General features: G+C 49.0%; 1 protein-coding gene across 12 annotated transcripts in view; it reads left to right on the forward strand.

The window, feature by feature from the left end:
* The window catches only part of IKBKB (inhibitor of nuclear factor kappa B kinase subunit beta), a 60,814-nt gene that overhangs the window by 13,989 nt on the left and 24,082 nt on the right, over positions 1-22,743 (forward strand). For 9 of the 12 annotated variants that reach the window (XR_010140978.1, XM_024251086.3, XM_024251085.3 and 6 more), the window contains exons 3-7: positions 3,304-3,398; positions 4,835-4,952; positions 8,071-8,140; positions 19,872-19,960; positions 21,023-21,112. Coding sequence is in view for 11 of the 12 variants with exons in the window: in XM_024251086.3 (XP_024106854.1) it covers positions 3,304-3,398; positions 4,835-4,952; positions 8,071-8,140; positions 19,872-19,960; positions 21,023-21,112 (462 nt within the window). In the remaining variant the exon portion in view is untranslated. The remainder of the gene's footprint in view (positions 1-3,303; positions 3,399-4,834; positions 4,953-8,070; positions 8,141-19,871; positions 19,961-21,022; positions 21,113-22,743) is intronic. The other 3 variants (XM_002819040.5, XM_054561521.2, XM_054561522.2) reach the window with 1 other exon arrangement.

Raw genomic sequence — 22,743 nt, forward strand, 5'->3', positions numbered from 1 at the left:
GGAGGACCACTTGAGGCCAGGAGTTTGAGACCAGCCTGGGCAACATAGTGAGACTCTGTCTCTACAAAAATAAAATAAAAATAAAAAAAATTACCTGGACACAATGACACATGCTTGTAATCCCAGCTACTTGAAGCTGAGGTGGGAGGATCGCTTGAGCCCAGGAGTTTTAGGCAGCAGTGAGCTATGATCACTCCACTGCACTGCAGCCTGGGTAACAGAGTGAGACCCTGTCTCTAAAAAGAAAAAATAGCAACAGGGTTTACAGTTGTTGAGAGAGGTCAGCTCTTGTACATAGAGCACCTCAGAATCTAGGCCAAAGATCAGGGTTCTACTAGACAAAGAGAATGAGAAGGATACTTAGGGCAGAACCTGGATACCCATGCCTACTGCCGCAGACTGGACTGAGGGGTCTCCTGTAGTCACAGACGTAAGCTTGTGGCTGCACCATGGGTGAACCTTGGAAACAGTGCTCAGGGAAAGAAGCCTGTCACAAAAGGCCACATGATATATGATTCCATTTATATGAAACGTCCAGGACAGGCTAATCCGTAGAGACAGAAAGAGGTGGGTGGTTGCTTAGGACTAGAGGGGCTCAGGGGGAGTAGGGAGTGGCTGCTGATGGGTGTGGGGTTTCTTTGTAGGATGGCAAACATGTTCTAAAGTGCGCTGTGGTTTTGGTCTCACAACTCTTGAGTATGCCAAAAACCAGTGAACTGTGTAATTTAATTGGATGAATTGTATGGTGCATGAATTATTCTCAATAGAGCTGTTAAAAAAAAAAAGTAGGCATGCAAGGTCACCATCTGATGGAAAGCTTAGCCAAAGTGGTGTTGGGCTTTGATGAAAGCAGCTTCTGAGAGTATTTTAGAGGTGTTGACAGTACCTCCTTTCTGGCATGGAGTCTACTGTTCCATTTCCACCTTTTTTTCGGAAGCTTTTGGTTCTTGGTGTCAGTGTTAAGGATTGGTTTATTGGTCAGTGACTCAGTGGTCTTATTAAACAGCTTCTGGTGTATGTGGAGGGTTCCATTTTTCCTTTTCTTGCTGTGAAGGTCCTGTTCCTGCAGGGATCCTGGCCAGTTTGGTAACTGTGAGACTGAGGTGGCTTGAGTGCCATGGGAACAGCCACACTGAGAGGCCTTGCCACAGTCCTCTGTGTGTCTTTGTTTGTTTGTTTTTTTTTTTTTGAAACAGGGTCTTACTCTTTTGCCCAGATCTCCTGCAACCTCTGCCTCTTGGGCTTAAGCAATCCTCCCACCTCAGCCTCCTGAGTGGCTAAGACTACAGGTGCATGGCAGCACACCTGGCTAATTTATGCATTTTTTTGTAGAGATGGGGTTTTGCCACATTGCCCAGGCTGATCCGTGTGTCTTTTTAAGTCCCATTCAGTACCATATCTGTTGGTCACTTACAAGATTTATGATTCTTTTCAGTTTGCATTTTCATAAACTGAGAAAACAGAAATTGGCCTAACAGGGCCTCTAGGACATCCTTCAAGTGAGCCATAGTAGAGTCTGGTATAATGCTGAAATCTTCTATTGCTGGGTGCCCTGTGCCACCCTGCAGGTGTGGCTCTTGCCCAGGTGTGTGTGCGGGTAGGGAGTTTCGTGCTGTAGGTACACAGGAGGTGCAGGATGTTGGTGCAGGTCAGCTTGTTTAGCAGTGGCAGGATCGGCTCTCAGGCTGGGGCTCCGGGAGCTGCTGCCTGGGGCAGCTGCTGCCCCGCAGTTGTCTTGGAGACCCCCCATGGCCAAAAGAGGTGACAGTGGTGCAGTGGTGACTCCCTTGTGGCAGCTGGAGTGCCTGAGGCCAGAGCCACTCTCCCTGCTGCCCGTGCCACAGCCTCAGGGCCTGCCCGTCTCCAGTGTCCCCACTCATGCACCAGGGAGAAGAGGGGAGGCCGCCAGGAGCCAGTGGCTCAGCTCATGATTCACCAGGTGGAGGAGCCACTGCTGAGGATGCTTCTGGTTACCTCGGTAGAGGTTAAAGCCCATGAAGATGGACAAGTCTATAATTTAACAAAGAGAAGAGAAAACAGCCTGTTACTCTGCAGAAAGTAACTCTGGCATGTGCACTGAAGGAATTACCTGTTACAGGAGTATAGCAAAGGGTGAGACCCTCTTGAGCTCGGCACACCGTGGTGCCCATGCATCTGTGCTGGCAAGTGTAGAGGAGCAGGGCCAAGCGCCAGGGTGGGTGGGGCCGTCTGGCTGCAGTGTCGTGGGAAGAGTGGCTGGAAATGCAGATGGGAGCCAATCTCTAGGATGTTAAACAGGAGTACTCGGATGACCTGGGTTCCCTGCTCTGCAGGGTTACTAATACCTGCTAGAGGCTTGTTTTCAAGCCCTGAAAGATAGGTATCAGTATTCCCATTTTACAGAAGAAACTGAGTCAGACCAAGTGGTTTACCCAAGGTCACATAGCTAGTAAATGGCACAGTTGGAATTTGAACCAGCCAGTGTTTCATCTGCTATATTATGCTATATTATGCTTGCGTTCTCTCTGAAAGGACAAAACTCTCACGTGAAACGATGAAGACACTCAATGTGGTGTTCACTATTAGGTTGAACCACATGCAGGTGCCATTTTTATAGGTCAATGTGGTCAATTATCGGCAGTGTCCCATGGGTCAGCCTAATACAGCAGCAGCTGGGGTTCGGACAGAGAAACCTCTCTGCGCAGGAATGGTCAGCAGAGGTTTCGTGGCGGAACTGGGAATGGAGCAGGGCCTTGAAGGCTCTGTAGACTCTGGATGGGTAGAAATGAGGTGGGAGAGGCTGGGTGTGGTGGCTCACGTCTGTAATCCCAGCACATTGAGAGGGCGAGGCGGGCAGATCACTTGAGGTCAGGAATTCAAGACCAGCCTCACCAACATGGTGAAACCCTGTCTCTACTAAAAATACAAAAATTTGCCAGGTGTGGTTGTGCATGCCTGTAATCCCAGCTACTCAGGAGGCTGAGGCATAAGAATCGCTTGAACACGGGAGGTGGAGGTTGCAGTGAGCTGAGATTGTGCCAGTGCACTTCAGCCTGGGCGACAGAGGAAGACTCCACCTCAAACAAAAAAAAAAAGGAGAGAAAGAAATGAGGCTGGAGAGGTTGGGTGAGAGGTGGGGTGGTAAGGAGACAGCCCAAAGGGCAGGTGCTACGTGGCTGTCGATCACGGTGTACATGTGACCTCAGAGCACCAGGAGGTGATTGCAGATGATGCTTGGGGCCTGGAGACCCCTCCCATGCAGCAGACAGGGTGGGATTTGGCCTGCAGCTCGCTCTGCTGGTCCCCACTGTGTTGTTTCTGTAGGAAACAGGTGAGCAGATTGCCATCAAGCAGTGCCGGCAGGAGCTCAGCCCCCGGAACCGAGAGCGGTGGTGCCTGGAGATCCAGATCATGAGAAGGTGAGGGCCTCGCGCACAGGGACCCAAGGGAAAGCTGGAGCAGCAGCCCCCAGTGTGTCTAGAAAGGAGAGTCTTGCTGGGCGCGGTGGCTCATGCCTGTAATCCCAGCACTTTGGGAGGCCAAGGCGGGTGGATCACGAGGTCAGGAGATCGAGACCATCCTGGCTAACACGGTGAAACCCCGTCTCTACTAAAAATACAAAAAATTAGCCGGGCATGGTGGCGGGCGCCTGTAGTCCTAGCTATAGAGAACACCAGGAAAGGAGGAAGGGCATGCTGCACACTCTGCTGGGATTACTCCAATGACAAGGAAACCCCGTCTCTACTAAAAATACAAAAAAAGCCAGGCATGGTGGCGGGCGCTGTAGTCTCAGCCACTCGGGTGGCTGAGGCAGGAGAATGGCATGAACCCAGGAGGCAGAGCTTGCAGTGAGCCGAGATCAAGCCACTGCACTCCATCCTGGGCAACAGAGCGAGACTCCATCTAAAAAAGAGAGAGGAGAGTCTTAAATATCTGCACTTCCATCAGGGCGCCAGCCTGGCAGTCTCCACGGTGACTCTGCTGCTTCTAAAGACACCAGAGGAAGAGCAGCTAAAGTCCACACTGGGCCTTGTCAAGGGCTTTTCATCAATTTCATTGTATTAAATAAGTTAACACAGTTATCACAGTGACTTTTCTTTTGTCAGCAAAAAAAGCCTTCTTTCCTCCTATATTTCCAGTTCCAAGGTGGTACGTGACCATTCTGTGCTGTCATGCTGTCGCTGACATTTATTCCTCTAGTGTGGAGACAGGGCTGTCCATCTGCCGGGTGGCTGCTGACCCCTAGCTAGTGAGGAGTGAGGTGGGCTCCGAAAGAGCCAGAGAGGAGGACACCAAGCAAGGGTTCCTCTGCCAGCCTCTTAAAAAGAGGAGGTGCCATTTGGTTACGTCATGGTTCCATTTGGTTACATGAGTTCCTTCTCAGACCCTTCTCTGTGTGTCCACCTTGGGATGATGTGTGTGCGTGAACCAACCTGCCAAAAAATAAACAGAGAAAAGAAAAAAACTGTGAAAACAAAAAGAGCATGCACCACCTTGTTTGCCTGCTTGCGTGTGTGACACATCCTCCCCATGTGGAGGGCATGAGATTGGAAGGTCCTTGTAGGAGCAGTTTGGCAGCATGATGAGGACTTGGGATGTGGCACGCACAAAAAACCGAAGTTACACGCAGTGCGCCCTCAGGGTCTGAGTTCTGGTGCTGTGAGTAGGGCTGGGTGAGTGCCACTGACCCAGGCATTGCGGTTGGTCACCTGTCCTGGGCTCTGTTTCCCTCTGTTTCGAAGCCCTGGGTTATCCTGGGCCTTTGTTGCTGGGACCTGGTGGGGGTGGTGGGGGTGGTGGGGATGGGTCTGGGCAGGAGCCTGGCTCTGCTCTCATCGGTTTTCCTCCTTCCTAGGCTGACCCACCCCAATGTGGTGGCTGCCCGAGATGTCCCTGAGGGGATGCAGAACTTGGCGCCCAATGACCTGCCCCTGCTGGCCATGGAGTACTGCCAAGGAGGAGATCTCCGGAAGGTGAGGCTCCCACGGCTGCCAGGTGCACAGCCTGTCTGGGCAGGTGGGACACCAGGAAGGGGGATGGGGAGACCTTTCACTTCTGTCATCATCAGGAAACTTGGGGAGCCCCAGCGACTCCAGCAGGGCTGCTTTGCCTCTCAGATCCTCTGTTCCCTGCCCACCTGGGGCTGGTGTGTGTGTGAGTCAGAGGCACTTCCGAGAACACCAGGGAAGGGGGAAGGGTGTGCTGCACACTCTGCTGGGATTACTCCAATGACAAGGAAAACTCATCACAGGTCTGGGCGTGGGGAAGGACTGGGCAAGTTCCAAAACAAATGCTTCCTCCCTGGGCATGTTAGGGCCACGTTAGGCCTTTGGTGTCAGCACCACTGCTCTCCTGATTAGGAGGGATTTTATTCCAGAGATGGGACAGCACCACACACGGGGGCAGGGAGCATAGCAGAGAGGGAGCAGGATTCATGATCAGAGAGCTGGGCCAGGGCTGCAGACCCGCCGCAATCCATCCGATCCACCTGACCCACCTGGACTCATCTGTGGGGCTCTACTCTCCACCTTCTCACCACACCACCTCCTCTTCCCTAGAATGTTCACTTCTGGTGTGTGGACAGCAGCCCCTCTTGGTCTCGGGGGCAGTTGGGTGCCCTCCTCCCCATTGTTCCCTATGACAGTACCGCACAGCCTGCTAGTACATGTTACCTCATTCGATTTCCAAAAGCTCACACATGGGTGCACAGGTATGGTTCCCACATGACGGGTGGATGTCATGGCCCAGAGAGGTTGGGCCTCACACAGCTGTAGCAGCAGAGCCTGGGTTCCAGCCCACACAGACCCAGCTGCAGGCCACCTCTCCATCTCTGAGACTGAATAAGGCCATATAACATTATGAAAACTGGAAGCTCTGAACAAAATAATTTTTTTTTTTTGAGACAAGAGTCTCGCTGTATTGCCCAGGCTGGAGTGCAGTGGCATGATCTCGGCTCACTGCAACCTCCGCCTCCTGGGTCCAAGCAATTCTCCTGCCTCAGCCTCCCGAGTAGCTGGGATTATAGGCGCCCGCCCCCACGCCTGGCTAATTTTTGTATTTTTAGTAGAGGCAGGGTTTCACCACATCAGCCAGGCTGGTCTCGAACTCCTGACCTCAAATGATCGCCCACCTCGGTGTGAGCCACTGCGCCCAGCCAAAAACAATTTTTATTTTAATTGAAAAAGAGGTTGGTTGCTCTGCGAGTGCACCTCTTCACTCCGGAAGGGTCACAATAGTGGGGGCGGGAGCCCAGGTGTTTATTCCTGTTCGGTGGCCATTCCCAGACACACTTCAGGTGCTGTTCTCACTGTTCCTCCAGACCCTTGTGCCTCTTAAAAAAAAAATTTTTTTTTTCCACTTTGGAAAGCTGAGACAGGAGGATAGCTTGAGGCCAGGAGTTTGAGACCAGCCTGGGCAACATACCAAGGCCCTGTCTCCTCAAAAAACAAAAAATGAAAAATTAGCCAGGTGTGGTGGTGTGCACTTGTGGTCCCTACTACTTTGGAGGCTGGGATGGGAGGATGGCTTGAGCCTGGGAAGTTGAGGCTACGGTGAGCTATGATTGTGCCACTGCATGCCAGCTTGGGTGACAGAGCAAGACTCAGTCTCAAGAAAAAAGATAATCCTGTCTCAGAAGAAAGAGACAGATAAATAAAATAAAAGGAAACTTTCCATGGGGCTTGGCCTGGAGATAGGCATGTCCTGGGAGTGGCACTCACAGCAGGATATGAACACAGCCCTTGGCATGACCCACAATGAGAGATGGGGGAACTCAACAGCACTTCGATTTTCTCCTTATTTTTCTAACCTTTGACAGTCACCCATTACTAACTGCAGCTGTGTAGAGATAAAGCCATGTTGTGGTCAAGTGGAGACTTCCCAGAGGGCAGCCTGGAAGTAGGTGGGATGTGACCAGATTACAGAGGGCTCTGAAGTGAGGCAGAGGCTTTTAGACTTGGTCTTTTAGGTGGCAAAGAGCCAATGAGCCAGGGAAGAAGAGATCGAAAGTTTAACATGACTGGCCTGGCGTGGGTTGCAGGATGATTGAGGGGGAGGCAGGAAGGGCTCGCATCCTAAGGGACCCCTGTCCTTGCTGTCACCCAGCGGGGTTGGGGGAGGACACTGTTGTCCAGTGTCTTGTTATGTGTTGTTTCCTTTGTTCCCTCTAAAAAGTTCAAATCTATAATACACCTGTGGGCACGGAGAGGCAGGCTTGGCCAGCACATGGGGACATGTAAGAGTCGATGTTAAAAGTCTACATGCTGGGTACGTAAACAGATGAGTGTTTATGAATATGACGTGAATTCCGATGGTGAGGCTCAGATGGGAAGCTCCTCTCTCCGCCCTCCTCGGAGGCCAGCTCCCAGCAGCACATGGAGCCTCTTGACAGTCGAGGGGGCCAGGAAGGCAGGGGATTAAGGGCTTGGGCTTGAGTTTCAGATTGACCTGGCGCCGCATTCCAGCACTGCCCTCTCACAGCTGTGTGAGCTGACAGGTATCCGACCGTGTAACCTCAGTTTCCTCCTCCAACACGGGGATTCCACCCGTACTTACTCAGTGGTGGTGGTTAGTATTAAATGAGGTCACGTAGGGAAGGCTTTGCTGAGCTAATCTGTGCAGAGTTCTTCCAGCCCCTGGCACGTAGTAAGTGCTCAGTAACTGTTCTCTACTGTTACCATCACCCACGTGGCTAGGAGATGGCAGGGCGGTGGTCGGAGGGTGGTTTCCAGTGATGCCCTCCCAGCCTGGCCCGTCTCTAGGACTCTCATCCACAGAGAATTCCTATTTCCTGTGCTTAGACTTCAGCCTGCCTTGCTCAGAACTGCAGCAGCTGGTGAGAATCGAACTTTACTCACCCTGGAGGCCCCTTGCTGTGAGGATGTGAGAGCCCTGGGGTGGTCAGGACTGCTTCCTCCTCCTCCTCCGGCCAATCCCTGCTAGTCCTGCTGCCCCGGCTTCCTCAAAAGCAGGTCCCCTAAAGACCAGGGCCCAGGGTCAGCACTCTGGTCACATGGGCTGGTAAGAGACATGTGTGGATTTCCGGTGGTTTGTGACCACCAGCTCTGATGCTGCTTCTCACTTTCTTGACAGTACCTGAACCAGTTTGAGAACTGCTGTGGTCTGCGGGAAGGCGCCATCCTCACCTTGCTGAGTGACATTGGTAAATCCCAGTCCCGGAAGTCAGGCCGTGTCCTTCAGGGAGAGTGTGGTGCCCCTGTGAGTCCCTGCGGAGCCCTGCAGGCAGACACTTCAATCCTTTGGTCTCTGTGGAAGGGGAATGGGAGCCTGGGGAGGGGGGACCCTGGTGGAGTAGGGAGATCAACAAGGAGTCAGCCAGACAGACGCTGAACTCAAATAGGTTTCCCTTCCTTCCTGATTAACTCATCAGGTGAATTATGATGTATAGGGAATAACAGATTTCCTTTCCCATTATAAAGCTCCCCTCCCTCCTTTCCTGGAATGGCCGGCGCTGGAATAAGTTGTCATTCGAATGAGTTTTGTCCCTTGGCAGTGAATTTTTCCGCTCCCACGTTGGCAGTTCTTTGCCAATGAGAGGCGTAGGAAAAACTGTCCTTGTTTAATCCCTTGGGTACTGTTGGCGTCCCCAAATGAGGGCATCTGCGGCACCCTCTGAGAAGGCCAAGCTGGCCGTTCATGGAGAAGAGTGACCTCAGCCTGCAGAGGTCAGTGGAGCCTCCTAGACCCTGGCGCCCACTCAGGAGGGGTCTGAGGGCTGGGCGCTGAAGGTCAGCACCTGGCCCCAGCCTGGGGAGACAGGGAGAGGGACTTCCTCAGGGCTTTTTGTTGTTGTTTTTTTTAAAATAATCTCCAAGGTTGTTGGTGCAAGTTGATAGTTGGGGTCTGAGGTTTAGAGTTATCGGAATTTATCTTTGACTCTTTGCCGCCAGATTTGGAGAATGATGCCATTTTCATCCCTCCCCTACCTCAACCTTTCAAAGCTGTATACATTTTTTCTTTTTGTTTGCTCAAGTTTTTTGGGAAAATTGTCAAATATATAGAAAAGTTAAAAGAGTAGTACAGCAAAACTCACATACCATTCCCCTTGGTTCACCAGATGTTAACATTCTCCCTCATTTGTAAAGCTGTCTTCTCTAAGCCAGGGCCTGGAAGGATTGATGGTCCAACACTGTCTTGCTAGTGTGGGTCTGGTCTCTTCCTGACTGCTGCTTTTGACAGAGGAGAAGCAAGAAGGAAAGGAAGGGGAAAAGTCAAGCAATGACATATTTAAGGTTAAGATCCAAATAGTCTGACACAGAAAATTGCCATCTTGCTCTGTGCTGTGTCTTCGTCCCTTTGGGTGGAGTTCACATGGAGGATAAGTTGACATTACACCAGTTTCATTTGACTCGAGTGAGCACCCAGTGCTGGCCCAAGGGACCCCCTGCACATGGCCCGCATGAGTCTCTTCTCTGTGTACCTAGAGCATAATCCATCAGTTAGAAATTCCACTTGTTTTCTTGACACCCTGACCCAAGGCTCACCGATCCACGTTTTGCTTGGAGGCTTGATTGTATTTTTTACCTCAGTGGCCAGATTCTTTATTTGTTCTCTGTTGAATTGGGTTGAAGGCAGGTTAGCAGGTTGGGGAGTATTCTCTTGCTTTTCATGGGTGATTTTTATTTTGTTTCTCTTTGGTTAAAGCTTTGTCAAGTTATTATTATTATTTTTGGATGTTTTTCTCTCAGATATTTTTCTTTCACTCCTTAGGCTATTGATGACTTTAGCAAGTAGTTATTATGAAAGTCTTTTTTTTTTTTTTTTTTTTTTTTTTGAGATGGTGGCTTACTCTGTTGCCCAGGCTGGAGTGCAGTAGGCGACCTCGGCTCACTGCAACCTCTGCCTCCTAGGTCCAAGCGATTCTTCTCCATGAGCCTCCTGAGTAGCTGGGATTACAGGTGCACACCACCACACCTGGCTAATTGTTGTATTTTTAGTAGAGACAGGGTTTCACCATGTTGGCCAGGATGGTCTCGAACTGTTGACCTCAAGTGATCCTCCTGTCTCAGCTTCCCAAAGTGCCGAGATTACAGGCATGAGCCACAGTGCCTGGCCAAGTCTTTAAATTATTGGCACAAGTGCCGGGCGCGGTGGCTCACGCCTGCAGTCTCAGCACTTTGTGGGGCTGAGGCGGGTGGATCACAAGGTCAGGAGTTCAAGACCAGCCTGGCCAAGATGGTGAAACCCCATCTCTACTAAAAACACAAAAATTAGCTGGGAATGGTGACGGGCGCCTGTAATCCCAGCTACTCGGGAGGCTGAGGCAGAAAACTGCTTGAACCCAGGAGGCGGAGAGGTTGCAGTGAGCCGAGATTGTGCCATTGCACTCCCGCCTGGTGACAGAGTGAGACTCCGTCTTGAAAAAAAAAAAAAAAATTATTGGCACAAGTGCACATAACTCTCAGCTTCCTCATATGGTTGTTTATTCTGCAGGTGCTTTGCTGCTGATATTCACAGAACCTCTCTAGTTACGTATTCTTTTGGTCTGGGTCCACTTTGAATTCAGTTACTATTGACTTGTGTGGTAGCTTTTATATTATTTTATTCAAATTGTGTGTGTGTATGTATTTAAGTTACACATAAATTAGAATAATGAAATAATGAAATAATGAAAACAGGTGGGTTCTTCAGTGCTTGTGTGCTACAGGTCTTGTATAGATAGATAGGTAGGTGAATATTAAATTCTGTAGGTTGCTGATTCTGTCTGTCTTCTCTGTGACCCTGAGTTGGAAATAATTTGACTACACTACAGTTAAACTTCTTAAGGGCACAAACTTCAGTCACTGCTTATCTTCAGCATCTAGAATAGCAGTATATAAGCTTCTCTATAAATATTTGTCAAATGAGAGCTGGGTGCAGTGGCTCACGCCTGTAATCCCAGCACTTTGGGAGGTGGAAGCGGGCGGATCACCTGAGGTCAGGAGTTCGAGACTAGCCTGACCAACATGAAGAAACCCCATCTCTACTAAAAATACTAAATTAGGCCAGACGCGGTGGCTCACGCCTATAATCCCAGCACTTCGGGAGGCCAAGGTGGGCAGATCACGAGGTCAGGAGTTCGAGGCCCGCCTGGCCAACATGGTGAAACCCCGTCTCTACTAAAAGTACAAAAAAACCCAAAAAAACAAAACCCCAAAAACTAAATTAGCCAGGTGTGGTGGCGCATGCCTGTAATCCCAGCTACTCGGGGGGCTGAGGCAGGAGAATCACTTGAACCCAGGAGGCAGAGGTTGCAGTGAGCCAAGATCGCACCATTGCACTCCAGCCTGGGCAACAAGAGTGAAACTCCATCTCAAAAAAAAAAATTGTCAAATGAATCAAATAAATCCTAAAGGAAATTAAAATAAGTAAGGACCTAGTTTTTTTGAAATCAAATGTCCACACATCATGAACAGCTCCAGGTCCAATACTAGCTCCTTTGCTTATTAGCAGTGTGACCGTGGGCACGTTACTTACACCCTTTTATTAGCGGTAAAATGGGAGCGTTACTCACCTTGTTAGAATTGTTGTGGAATAAAATGAGGTGATATAAATAAAGCTCCTAGCACAATGCTCTGTTCCTGCAGAATGTGCAGTCAGCAAGTGTCAGTTCCTTGTTCATTTCCTTCCCGTTCTGGATTTTAATTTTTGGCCTCTCCTTTTGGAAACCTTCAGTGCCTTCTTTAGGGCATGACCTGAGGCTGGATCCAGGGAACCACACGGATGGTTGCCTTCTGAGACTCCCATCCTGGAAGAGGCCAGCCTTCCTCAGACCTGTTCCCGTCTCCACCACCTTTTGGGTGCAGTGCAGCCCCGGTTTTGTTTTTGAGGCTGCTGATGAGCTCGTATTTTACTTTTATCCCTGTTTCTGATTTGTATTCTAAATCCATTAAATTTCTTTTTGCAAGGATCTGGTGACTGAGCCAGAGTTCATCTAACATAGCTCTTTTGTATTTTGGAACATTTCCTGAGCATATTTTGTTCCAGTTTGTTCCAAGTGCTGGCCTCACATTTCCTTTGTTGGAGTTGCCACTGCTGTTCTCTGCCAGGTTGACTTCAGATAAGTGGCAGAGCCACACCCTTGACCGCTGGGTCCGGATTCATTGCCTCTTCTTCTGGATTAAACTGTTGGCCCCTACTCTCTTCTGTGCCGCTAACCTCCCAGAGACACCCGCTCAGAACAGTGTCAAGATAACAGACATGGATAGGATTTTTCCACTGAATTTCAAATTGCCCAAGAAGATGCTGCAGAGTGCCTGTGAGAAATGAGCAGATGGCCGGGCGTGGTGGCTCATGCCTAGAATCTCAGCACTGTGGGAGGCCGAGGCAGGTGGATCACCTGAGGTCAAAAGTTTGAGACCAGCCTGGCCAACATGGTGAAACCCCATCTCTACTAAAAATACAAAAATTATCTGGGCGTGGTGGTGTGTGCCTGTAGTCCCAGCTACTCAGGAGACTGAGGCAGGAGAATCGCTTGAACCCAGGAGGCAGAGGTTGCAGTGAGCCGAGATCGCGCCATTGCACTCCAGCCTGGCAACAAGAGCGAGACTCTGTCTCCAAAAAAAAGAAAAAAGAATGAGCAGCTGCCTGGCGGGCAAAGAAGTGAGCCCCCTGCATCCTGGCCAGGACTCTTCTGCCAGACCATCACTCCATGCTGATAGGAGACCTGGGACTCATGTGGAGCAGCTGGAAACGATATGGACTGCCACATAATGTGACCCTAAAATAGCTCAAGGAAGTTATATGTGAGTGGACTCTATTTAAACAGTCTTGCTCATTATCCTTTGGAAAACATTGGCGTGTGTTTTCTTTTGTCAATGGAGGTGCAAAATTCTGGGCACTCAAGATTGCAGGGCAGGCTGTGGCGCTCTCTCCTGCCTGATGGGGTGTGGCTCTGCTGGGTGGGCCTGGGCCTTATCAGATCTTAGATTGGAATCAGCCCTCCTGGATTCTGCAGGTGGCCAGTCTGCTGTGGTGACACCATCCTGTGCTCCAGGCCTTCGGGAACCCACCCCTCTGTTGCTGTCCCTGCTTCCTTCTCTGAGCCCCACCTCTGTTCTTAGTGGAGCTGCTCCTAGCAGGCATCCAGGACTTCAGCATTAAAGAACAGAGGGTTTCAGAGAAAACATTTGGCTTTGGGGAAGACAGCTCCATTCCAGGAACTGCACATCAGGTGCACTGTCTAGCATTGTGGATCTTCTGACTGGTTCCATTGAATGCATCCATCTGACTGAAGTGTGGATTACAGCAAAAGATCATTTGCACATAAAGCTTTTTGGAAAGCATAAGTAACCAGGTTAATAAATACAGTAACAATGAGAGAGAAGACAACCGGCCCTCAGTCATGGCTCCACCACTTTATAGCTCTAGAGCCTTGGGTGAGGCATGGAATGTCGTGGCCGCAGCGTCCCCTTCTTTAGGATGAGGGGTTTGGACCTCCGAGTGCTCTCTAGGGCCCCGTCTCCCTCTAACAACTCCATTTCACTGTCCCGAAATCTGGTTTTCAGGATGGTGGCCCCGGGACATCTCCGACATCCCCCAGCTGGTGGCCTAACTGCTTCCCACAGGCTCTGTGTCTCATCTCCACTGCCTGCCCCTGCATTCGCCTGTCCGTCCTTCCCTCCCTGCCCCTGTACTGGCTGCCCACTGCTCCTCAACGTTCTGTTTGCCCGGCCGTTCTTGTGGCCTGTTTCTCACCATATTGTTCCCAGAATCTGGAATTCAACCCTGAACTCATCCTAAAGTCATATCCATGTCCGCCAGGTCTTTCTTCCAAAGTCATTTCCAGTAGAAGCTCTGGTCGTCTTCTTCAGCCAGGTCCCTCCTGCCATCCCCTCTCTTGTGTCATGGTGCCACTTTCTGCCCGCTGCCCAGGACCAAGTGTCCGTGTCGAACTCGGTCTCATAGTCAGCCCCTGCTCCTGCTCATAGTCTTGCATTACGGAGGCTGCAGACCGCTCCTTCCACTGATTCAACGTCAGAGCAAATCCCTGCAGCGACCTTCTCCCTGGCCTCCTTAACCCTGTGTGGTAACCTACCCTTCTGTCTTGGAAGGGCACTTCCATCACAGTCCACTCTTAGATAAAGGCCCAGCCCCTTCACCGTACCTTTCTCCCACTCATGACAGCGAGCCCTGGGCGTGACCCACAGGACCCACCCGCCAACCTCTGTGTGTGACCCTTGGAACCCACCCGCCAGCCTCCAGGTGTGACCCTCAGAACCCACCCACCAATCTCTGTGTATGACCCACAGAACCCACCTGCCAGCCTCTGTGTGTGACCCGCAGAACCCACCCGCCAGCTTCTGGGCATGATCCTTGGAACCCACCTGCCAACCTCTGCACGTGACCTGCAGAACCTACCCGCCAGCCTCCGTGCGTGATTCCAAACCCACCTGTCAGTCCCTTGCTGGCCTCGCACGCGTTACCCCTTGTGGAAGCTGTTCTTGCACCTCCCAGAGACCCTGAGCCTGCCCGTCCTTTGGGCACAGCTGCAGACCTGCCCCTCTGTGGGGACTGCCTGGCCTGGGGCCACGGGGATTTTCCTGTGGGTCCTTCTGCTGGTGTCACCTCATTTGCTCCTTTGATGCTTGGCATTGCCATTACTGCTCTGTGATTTCTGTCTGTGCCTTGGCAGTGAGGGCTGACTTCCAGGTTTGGGGCCAGTTGACCAGACTGTGCAGGAAGTTAGGAAAAGGCTTTGATTCAGTGGCATGTTTCCCATTGTGTGCAGATAGTGGACACTCGATAGAGCCTTGCTGAGTGAATTAGTGAAGTTGTTGCACTTTCACCTTGGCACCCAGCGTTACTGCCTTGCTGCCCCACTGATTAATCGAAGGCTGTTTTAGCCAAGTAACCTTTAGCCAGACTCAATCTCTCTCCCCATGTCCACAGCTGGCCTTCCAGTCTGTTTTTTTGGGGAAGCCCAGTGACATTGAAGTGGCTGGCACAGTAGGACCCAGGCAGTGGGTTTTACCGAGGGAACGGACATCCCATTGCCTTTCTCACTCAGTGGTGACTTGGATTACCAGCCAGTTGACAGCCGTCTTTGTACCCTTCTAACCTCTATCTCAGCCTTTTGGACCATTTATCTTTCCACCTGTTCTCTATGGAATGTAGCTCAAACAAAAATGTTCTGAAGGGAACTTAGTCATCCCTCTAAACTTGTGATAGATAGAGATTCATGGACCCACCCTTATAAAACTGCTTTCTTCTCGGAAGTCTTGCTGCTCTTATCTGTTCCCCAGTTTGTGGTTTGTCATCTGAAAAAAATACATAGGGCTGTGGGGCTGTGATTCGGAGCTGTGATTCATCAGTAAGACCCACAGGATTGTCAACGTTCTTCAGTTATGTGTTTGTGCCTTCCTCATGAGCCAGGGAAAGGCTGGGGTAACCACCGGCGCACGGCTCCTGAGGAGGGTGAGAGAAGGAGGCTGTTACCTTCCTATGGCAAGTCTGCCATGTGGACCCACTCTGTGGAAATGCACTGTGTCGTTTATCTTAGTTTTTGTGTTTTTCCTGCATACACTGCACTGTGTCGTTTATTTTAGTTTTTGCATTTTTCTAGAGTCAGGGTCTTGCTCTGTTGCCTGGGCTAGAGTGCAGTGGCACGATCATGTTTCACTGCAGCCTTGAACTCCTGGGCTCAAGTGATCCTCTCACCTCAGTCTCCCATGTAGCTGGGATGAAGGTGTGCGCCACCATGCCTGGGTAATTAAAAATTTTTTTTTTTAGAGACAGGGTCTTGCTATATTGCCCAGGCTGGTCTCAAACTCTTGGCCTCAAGGGATCCTCCTACCTCAGCCTCCGAAAGTGCTGGGATTACAGGCTTGAGTCACCATGCCTGGCCTCACTGTGTAGTTGTGAATAGCTTAATAGTTTGCAATGTGGTGCTTCTCACAGCTCTTCTCCGTAATGGGAACATGAGAAATTACCTGGTACAGTTTTATGCTTTGTGGTGTGGCTTTCAATTTTTATAAACATGTCTTACTGCTATTGCCAGGGATTTAGATTTTTAATAAACTTCCAGATACAACAGTATTTTTCTTCATCTCAGTGTCTCATTTTTCATCAAATTTAAACAAAGTTAGATTCTCTGGGCTTGAGACAATTTTGATAAATTTCACTTTAGGTCTGAAGTACTGTTTTGTAAAATGTAGCACAGTGATACTGAACCAAGCTTTTTGAAAGCTTATTCTCTGCAGGGTACATTTAAGAGGACTTGCCTATCAGAATTTTTACATTTCAGTCCCAGAAACTATGTATAACAATACCTGTTAGATTTTTAAAATCTGGACTTTATTAAGTTGACAGGGGTATTGGAGAATAGATGACCACCCCGAAATGAGGAATAAAGTTTGTTTTGTACAGTTGTTTAAGCATAAAAATAGACAGATATTAATAGTAGTCAGAGTATTCAGTTACCAACCTCCTGTCCCTCCTCACTGAAGATCTGGTGACAACTCTAATCCGTGTGGCGTACAGAGCGGTGCCTTCGGTCTGATCCGAATGCTCCTCCTCTTCACTGGGGGGTTCTGGGGACATCTCATCCGCTTGTGCCCTAGGTTTTGCCCTGAGATGTTATGCCTCCAGCTCTGGGGGCCTTGTCTCAGTCTGGGCATGTGTACTTGCGCAAATTACAGTATCTTAACTTCTATACATTCTGCTTTGGAAAAAACTAACCTACACTTTTATGTATTACGTCCTGATACTCTCCAGCAGCCTGTCATATACCAACACAGGTCTTTTGTGAACCTATCCGTTAACAGACACTTTGAGTTATTGCATGGCCTTGCTGTCTGCCAGCCAGTAGTTCATATTCAACAGCAGTGCCATCCCTGTCTGCAAGGCTGTGTTAGTGCACCTATTTTTTATACTTCATTTACTTTATTATGCTTTTTCATTTGCTTTGATTTTTAATAAAAGTAAAACAAAAATAGAAGTGCTGGTGAGAAGCATTGGTCTTGAAACATTAACACAATTGAGAACAAGATGAAATAGAATTTTTTAGGCACATGGAAAGCAGCGAGTCTTTCACCTCATCTGGACATTAATTGGACCTAAGCTAATCGACTCTGTCACTTAGGAAGGAAATGAAAAGTAAGGAACAGTATGATATGTTGGAACCACATGGTCGAAGGCTGGACTTAAAAGAGCAGATGTAAGGAGAGATCTGGCACCACAGATGGAGCATCCGTAATCCCAAAGTCCAAAATCTAAAGGGCTGTAAAATCTGAAGGTTTTTGAACACTGACATGATGCCAAAAGTGGAAAATTCCACACTTAAGTACTTAACACATTGTTCCATGCACAAAATTATTAAGACTATTGTATAAAATTACCATCAGACTATAAAATCATTTATAAAAATTCAGTTGTTTCATATAAGGTATATATGAAACAAATGAATTTTGTGTTTAAGCTTGGGTTCATTAGGAATATGCCAGTATTCCAAAATCCAAAAAAAAAAAAAACAACCCAAAAAAACTTCTGATCCCAAGCATTTTGGATAAGAGATACTCACCATGTATAGCTTAATGTTCTGAGCTGGAACTCCTTTAATAAGGTGGAAGTCAGTTGTTCAGCTCTCAGTTTGACTCTTAAATATGTTTTCAGCAAATGTTCAGCTTAGAGTCTTTGCAGAGCGTGTTTGCTTACTCAGTTTCTGTGGAAGGCTTTTCCGCTGCCCTGCACAGAGGCCCGTGCCCATGACAGCAGATAGGATCGCTGCCTGGGCCTCAGGGGTCTTCCCCTCCCCGGTTTGCCGAGAGAGAGAGAGAATGAGAGAGAGACAGAGAGAGAGAGAGAGAGAATGAGAGAGAGACAGAGAGAGAGAGAGAGAGAATGAAAGAGAAAACAGAGAGGGAGAATGAGAATGGTGGTGGCGGCGACGGCATAGAGAGGGCTCATTGTTAAACCTCTCAGTGTTACTGCTTTTGACTTTTTAAGTTTTAAATAAGAAACAGGTCATACCGTTAACTATCCCTCTGAGTCAGAAAATATAGACCCAAGAGTTGCCTGTTTTAATGTGGCACTACCATAATTTGTTCTAACATTTCCTAATGACTGTCTGTTTGTTTCTAATTATTTCATTCAAGATATGCAGTAAGTATCCTTGGGCTACCAGTGAAGTGAAGAAACTTTTCATGTAATTGTCACCATTTGTATCTCTTCTTCTGTGCATTCTCACCACTTGACGTTCTTTGCCCGTTTTTCTTTCTTTCTTTCTTTCTTTTTTTTTTTTTTTAAGATAGAGTCTCACTCTGTCACCCAGGTTGGAGTGCAATGGCCATGATCTCAGCTCACTGCAACCTCTGCCTCCTGGGTTCAAGCAATTCTCCTGCCTCAGCCTCCCGAGTAGCTGGGATTACAGGGGCACGCCACCACACCCAGCTAATTTTTTTGTATTTTTAGTAGATACAGGGTCTCACCATGTTGGCCAAGCTGGTCTTGAACTCCTGACCTCAGGTGATTTGCCCACCTTGGCCTCCCAAATTGTTGGGATTACAGGCGTGAGCTACCGCGCCCAGCCCATTTTTCTTCTGAGTTGCTTTCTTACTGATTTGTAAGAGCTTTTTATCTATTAGGTATCTTTACTCTTTGACTTATGTGTTGTAGATATTGTTTTCCCACCTCTCTTGTCTTTTTGTTTATAGTATCTTTTGCCATAAACTTTGAAAACCATTTAATGTTATTTGCACTGTTCTATTTATACCATGTGACTTTCCTCATACACTGCTCTTTTTGCTACATGTATCCCATGGTGTTTTAGAGTTTTTGTTGCTAATGTGAATGGGATTTTTTTTCCTTTCCACTGCAACTGGATATAGCTAACATAGAGAAAAGCTATTGACTTGTATATTCTTGTTCGTTTCCAGACAACTGGCTAAATTTTATCCGGTGTTTCATCTGTTGAGCTCTCTAGGCTACATCTCCAAATCTATCTCCATCTCTAGTCATAGCATCTCCAAATAAAACTAATTTTATCTCGTTTTAGTACTACTTATTTCATTTCTTTCTTTTTATAGTGCAGTGAGCAAGACGTCTTTCAAAGTTATTCACCCTCTCTTGAGGGTAAAATCATGTCCTTCTTGCCGTCTGAGCTGCAGGCGGGTCCCTCCTCATGTGACATCATCACGTTGCCTCCTCACAGCAGAAGCTCTCTTGGTATCAAATGCCTCCATAGCCAGTGTTGTGCAGTCTGCTTTCTTCCAACTAGATTCTGAGCTCTTTAAAGTTGGGGATCACGCCCCTTATTTTATGTCCCTCACAGAACCTCCCAGAGAACTGGGCACGTAGTAAGTCTGTGTTGGCTGTCTGTATGTGTGGGAGGTGTCCCTGTTCTCCTCTTCTGCCTCCTCGCTGCTTCCTAGAAGCCAGTTCTGACCTCTTGGGACTGTCGATCATATGACCATAGGACTCTGTCCCCAAGGGCCCTTCTTCCTTGCCCACCCTATAGAATTTAGATTTTTGAGCCAAAGAAGCTTCCCTTCTCAAAACTTTATTGGCGTCAGCATCACCTGGAGAGTTTGTTAACACAGATCATGGGGTCATCCCCAGAGACTCGAATCCAGAGGTCTCAGGTAGTGCCTGAGAACTTCACATTTTGAACAAGCTTGTTTGCTGCTGGTCCAGGTAGTATAGTTTGAGAAGCACTGCTCTAGGCTGCAGTTGGTGACCTCATAGATGCAAGGCAAAGATTGCTTTGCACAAGTAAGCCAGATTCCTATAGAAGTTTAAGCCTCATGTAGCAGGGCCCCTGCCCTCCACCCTGAGGTGTTGCGCTACAAGTCAGAGTGTGTTTCAGGGGCACGCAGCATTTATCTTTTGCAGGATAGGAGATTCTGTCATGAAAAGCATTTTTTAGGCTTAAGAAAAACTCACCGCCCCTTCCTCAGCCTCTGCGCTTAGATACCTTCATGAAAACAGAATCATCCATCGGGATCTAAAGCCAGAAAACATCGTCCTGCAGCAAGGAGAACAGAGGGTGAGTGACCTCCTGGGACTTGGAAAGCCTCAGGCAGGCGCGCCGGGAAGTGGCCTGGGAGGAAAGGAGCACACTCTGCATGTTTGTGTGTATTTGCATTTCCTTGCCTGTGCTTTGATTCTCTGGGAATGCTGTTTGATTTGAAACAAAATTGAGCAAAAAAGTTGTTTCAGATTGAGGCAAGCTTAAATGGATTACATTGTTAGTTGCTCAAGTTGCAGGAATCTGATAAGGAAAATAATGTTTGCCTTCCTACCTCCACCCCTAGCCTCTGGGACTAGCGCTTCTTGGAAATTGACTTTTTGTTTTCCATTTGCTTTAAGAGCCTCGCCTCTCAATGCTAAATGGAAACCAGTGGTCAGTTGGTTGTGGATGTGGCTGGGAAGAGGCACTGGGAGCTGGCCTCTGCTGCCAAGCCTGCTCCAGCCTATAGTTTCCCCAGAGTTCTTTGTGGCCTCCTCAGTGGCCACCCGGCTCAGACATGGTGTTGACTGCCCCACAAGCTTGACATTGTGGTCTTCACCCACTCTATGTGTTCAGCTGGGGTGGCGAGCACACGCTCAGCTGAGTGGAATACAGTGACTGAGTTCTTAGATCACCTAATCCCTTCTCATACAGCGGCCCTTAGCACCTAGGCCTGGCCTGTGACTACCACAGGGCTCACCCTTGTTCCAGTTCACCCTCACTCCTGTCAGTGGTGCTCAGATTTGAGAACTGAGGGCATTTACTGAGAAGAGGCTGGCATGGTCCTTCCTGTTTCAAGTCTGGGTTTAGCTGTCTTGAGGGCTGGTGCCTGTTCTGTTCATTCAGCTTCCCTCTGATGATGCGTGGCAGAGTGTGGGAAGACACATGCCTAGCATTTTTACAATACGCCTTTTCTTTTACCCTGACTCTACCGTGTCGAGGGCGTTCTTTTGTGTATCTGGTGGCTCTTAGGAGTTTGGGATCTAATAGTACCTGGGAATTCAGAAATACCTCTGCTCTAACACCAGGCAGTCAGAATCCTTGTAGAAGGACATTGTGTTCTCGTAACCCTCAGATTTCTCCTTCCTTTTGTTTTAGTTAATACACAAAATTATTGACCTAGGATATGCCAAGGAGCTGGATCAGGGCAGTCTTTGCACATCATTCGTGGGGACCCTGCAGTACCTGGTAAGAAGTGGGCCTTGCCTGTTTGCCTGTCGGCTCCTCCCTGCTGCTGCATTTGTGGGGCTCCCGTCCTGCCTTGCTCCTGGCACCTGAGTCCCACCTGCTCTCTGAATGTTTTGGAGATGCATGAGGTCACACCCATAACCTGGTCGAGTCAGCATTTCTTGCCACCAGATGCCTGTGGAGGGATGTGGTTGTCTTCTCTGATGTCCGGAGGGCTCTGCTCATGCGCCTTGCACCATCCCCTAGCCTCTCTGTGCTTCAGTGTCTTCTCTGAAAGGAAAGGGTTTTAAACAGATCCATGCTGGTCTCGAGCAGTCCTCCCACCTCAGCCTCCTGAGCAGCTAGGTCTACAGGCAGGAGCCACTGAGCCTGGCTGTGGCCACACTTTCCATGAGGTATCTCAGGGGCCACTGAGGAGGGGTCAGAGCTCTGAGCTCCCCACTCTTTGTTTACGTTATTTGGTCTGAATATTAGGTTTCTGTTTGAGTCACTCATTCATTCAAGAATATTGATGGAGTATAGTCTGTGTCAGGCACTGTGCTCAGGGCTGGTGATGCAGTGGGGAAAAAAGACAAGCCCTTTTCTGCCTTCAGAGCTTAGAGTTTAGCAGGAAAGCAAGCATTACTGTGATGCTTACACAGATAACTAAGAAATTACAGTTGTGGTGAGTGTCACAAACCAAGAGTGCAGGGTGTTGCGAGAATGTATATTGGGTGGCCTCAGCCTGATCTGGGACTTGAAGGGTAAGGAGGTGAAAAGGGCTGGAGGTGGGGGGCGGCAGGGGGAATTCCGTGCAAAGGGATCACACACACAAAGACCTGCAGGTGTGGCTGGAACTGAGCACAAAAGGAAAAGAGAGTCTTGAGTTGAAGCTGAGAATGAGGTAGGGCACAGATTATGAAGGGCCTTCAGGGCTGGGCTAAAGTTCTAGACTTTATCTTAAAACCTCTGCAGAGATTGATGGGTTTTAAGTGGGAGAAGGAGCAACTCTTTGGAAAGCCCACTCCTGATACTGTGTAGAGAAGGAATCACACTGAACAGGAGTGAATAGTGGGCGAGGTAGGGGCAGTGAAGATGTAGAGGGCAATTAGATTCCAGGAGGGCTTAGCACAGATGCCCAGCAAGACTTGTCGTAGGTTGCTTGATGATGGCAGTAGCCACAATTGGGATTAACTCAAGGAGTCTGCGGCTTTCAGAGTGGGTCTCGCAGAGGGCTGTGATTCGGGCGCCTGTGTCCATATGGCGTGTGATTTGGTAGGTCCTTCTGGAGTCCTCCTCAGCTCAGCAGCAATTGAGCAAGGGGGGACCCCATGCTCTAACCAGGAGCTGAGTTAAGTCATGTACTCGCGTGAGCTAAAACGTCTGTCCATAACCAGACATAGAGGTTGACCTACCCATCCCGGAATGTCTTCTCTTGGTTTGGTCTCCCGGGCCGTTCCTTAAGCTTCACATTTCCAACCAGACCATGCACCACCCTGTCTCTGTGCTTTTGCTTGCCCCGGTCCTTTCTGTCTCCGCCCACTTGCTGAGCCCAGTCTGCACCCCCAGCACCCTGTGCTCCCTCCCCTTCCTCGGTCACCCCAGCTCTCTCTCCCTCAGCAGCAGCCATGCATCACACTTTCCCTGCCTGT

This window comes from Pongo abelii, chromosome 7, assembly GCF_028885655.2.
Source record: "Pongo abelii isolate AG06213 chromosome 7, NHGRI_mPonAbe1-v2.0_pri, whole genome shotgun sequence".
Lineage (NCBI taxonomy): Eukaryota > Metazoa > Chordata > Mammalia > Primates > Hominidae > Pongo > Pongo abelii.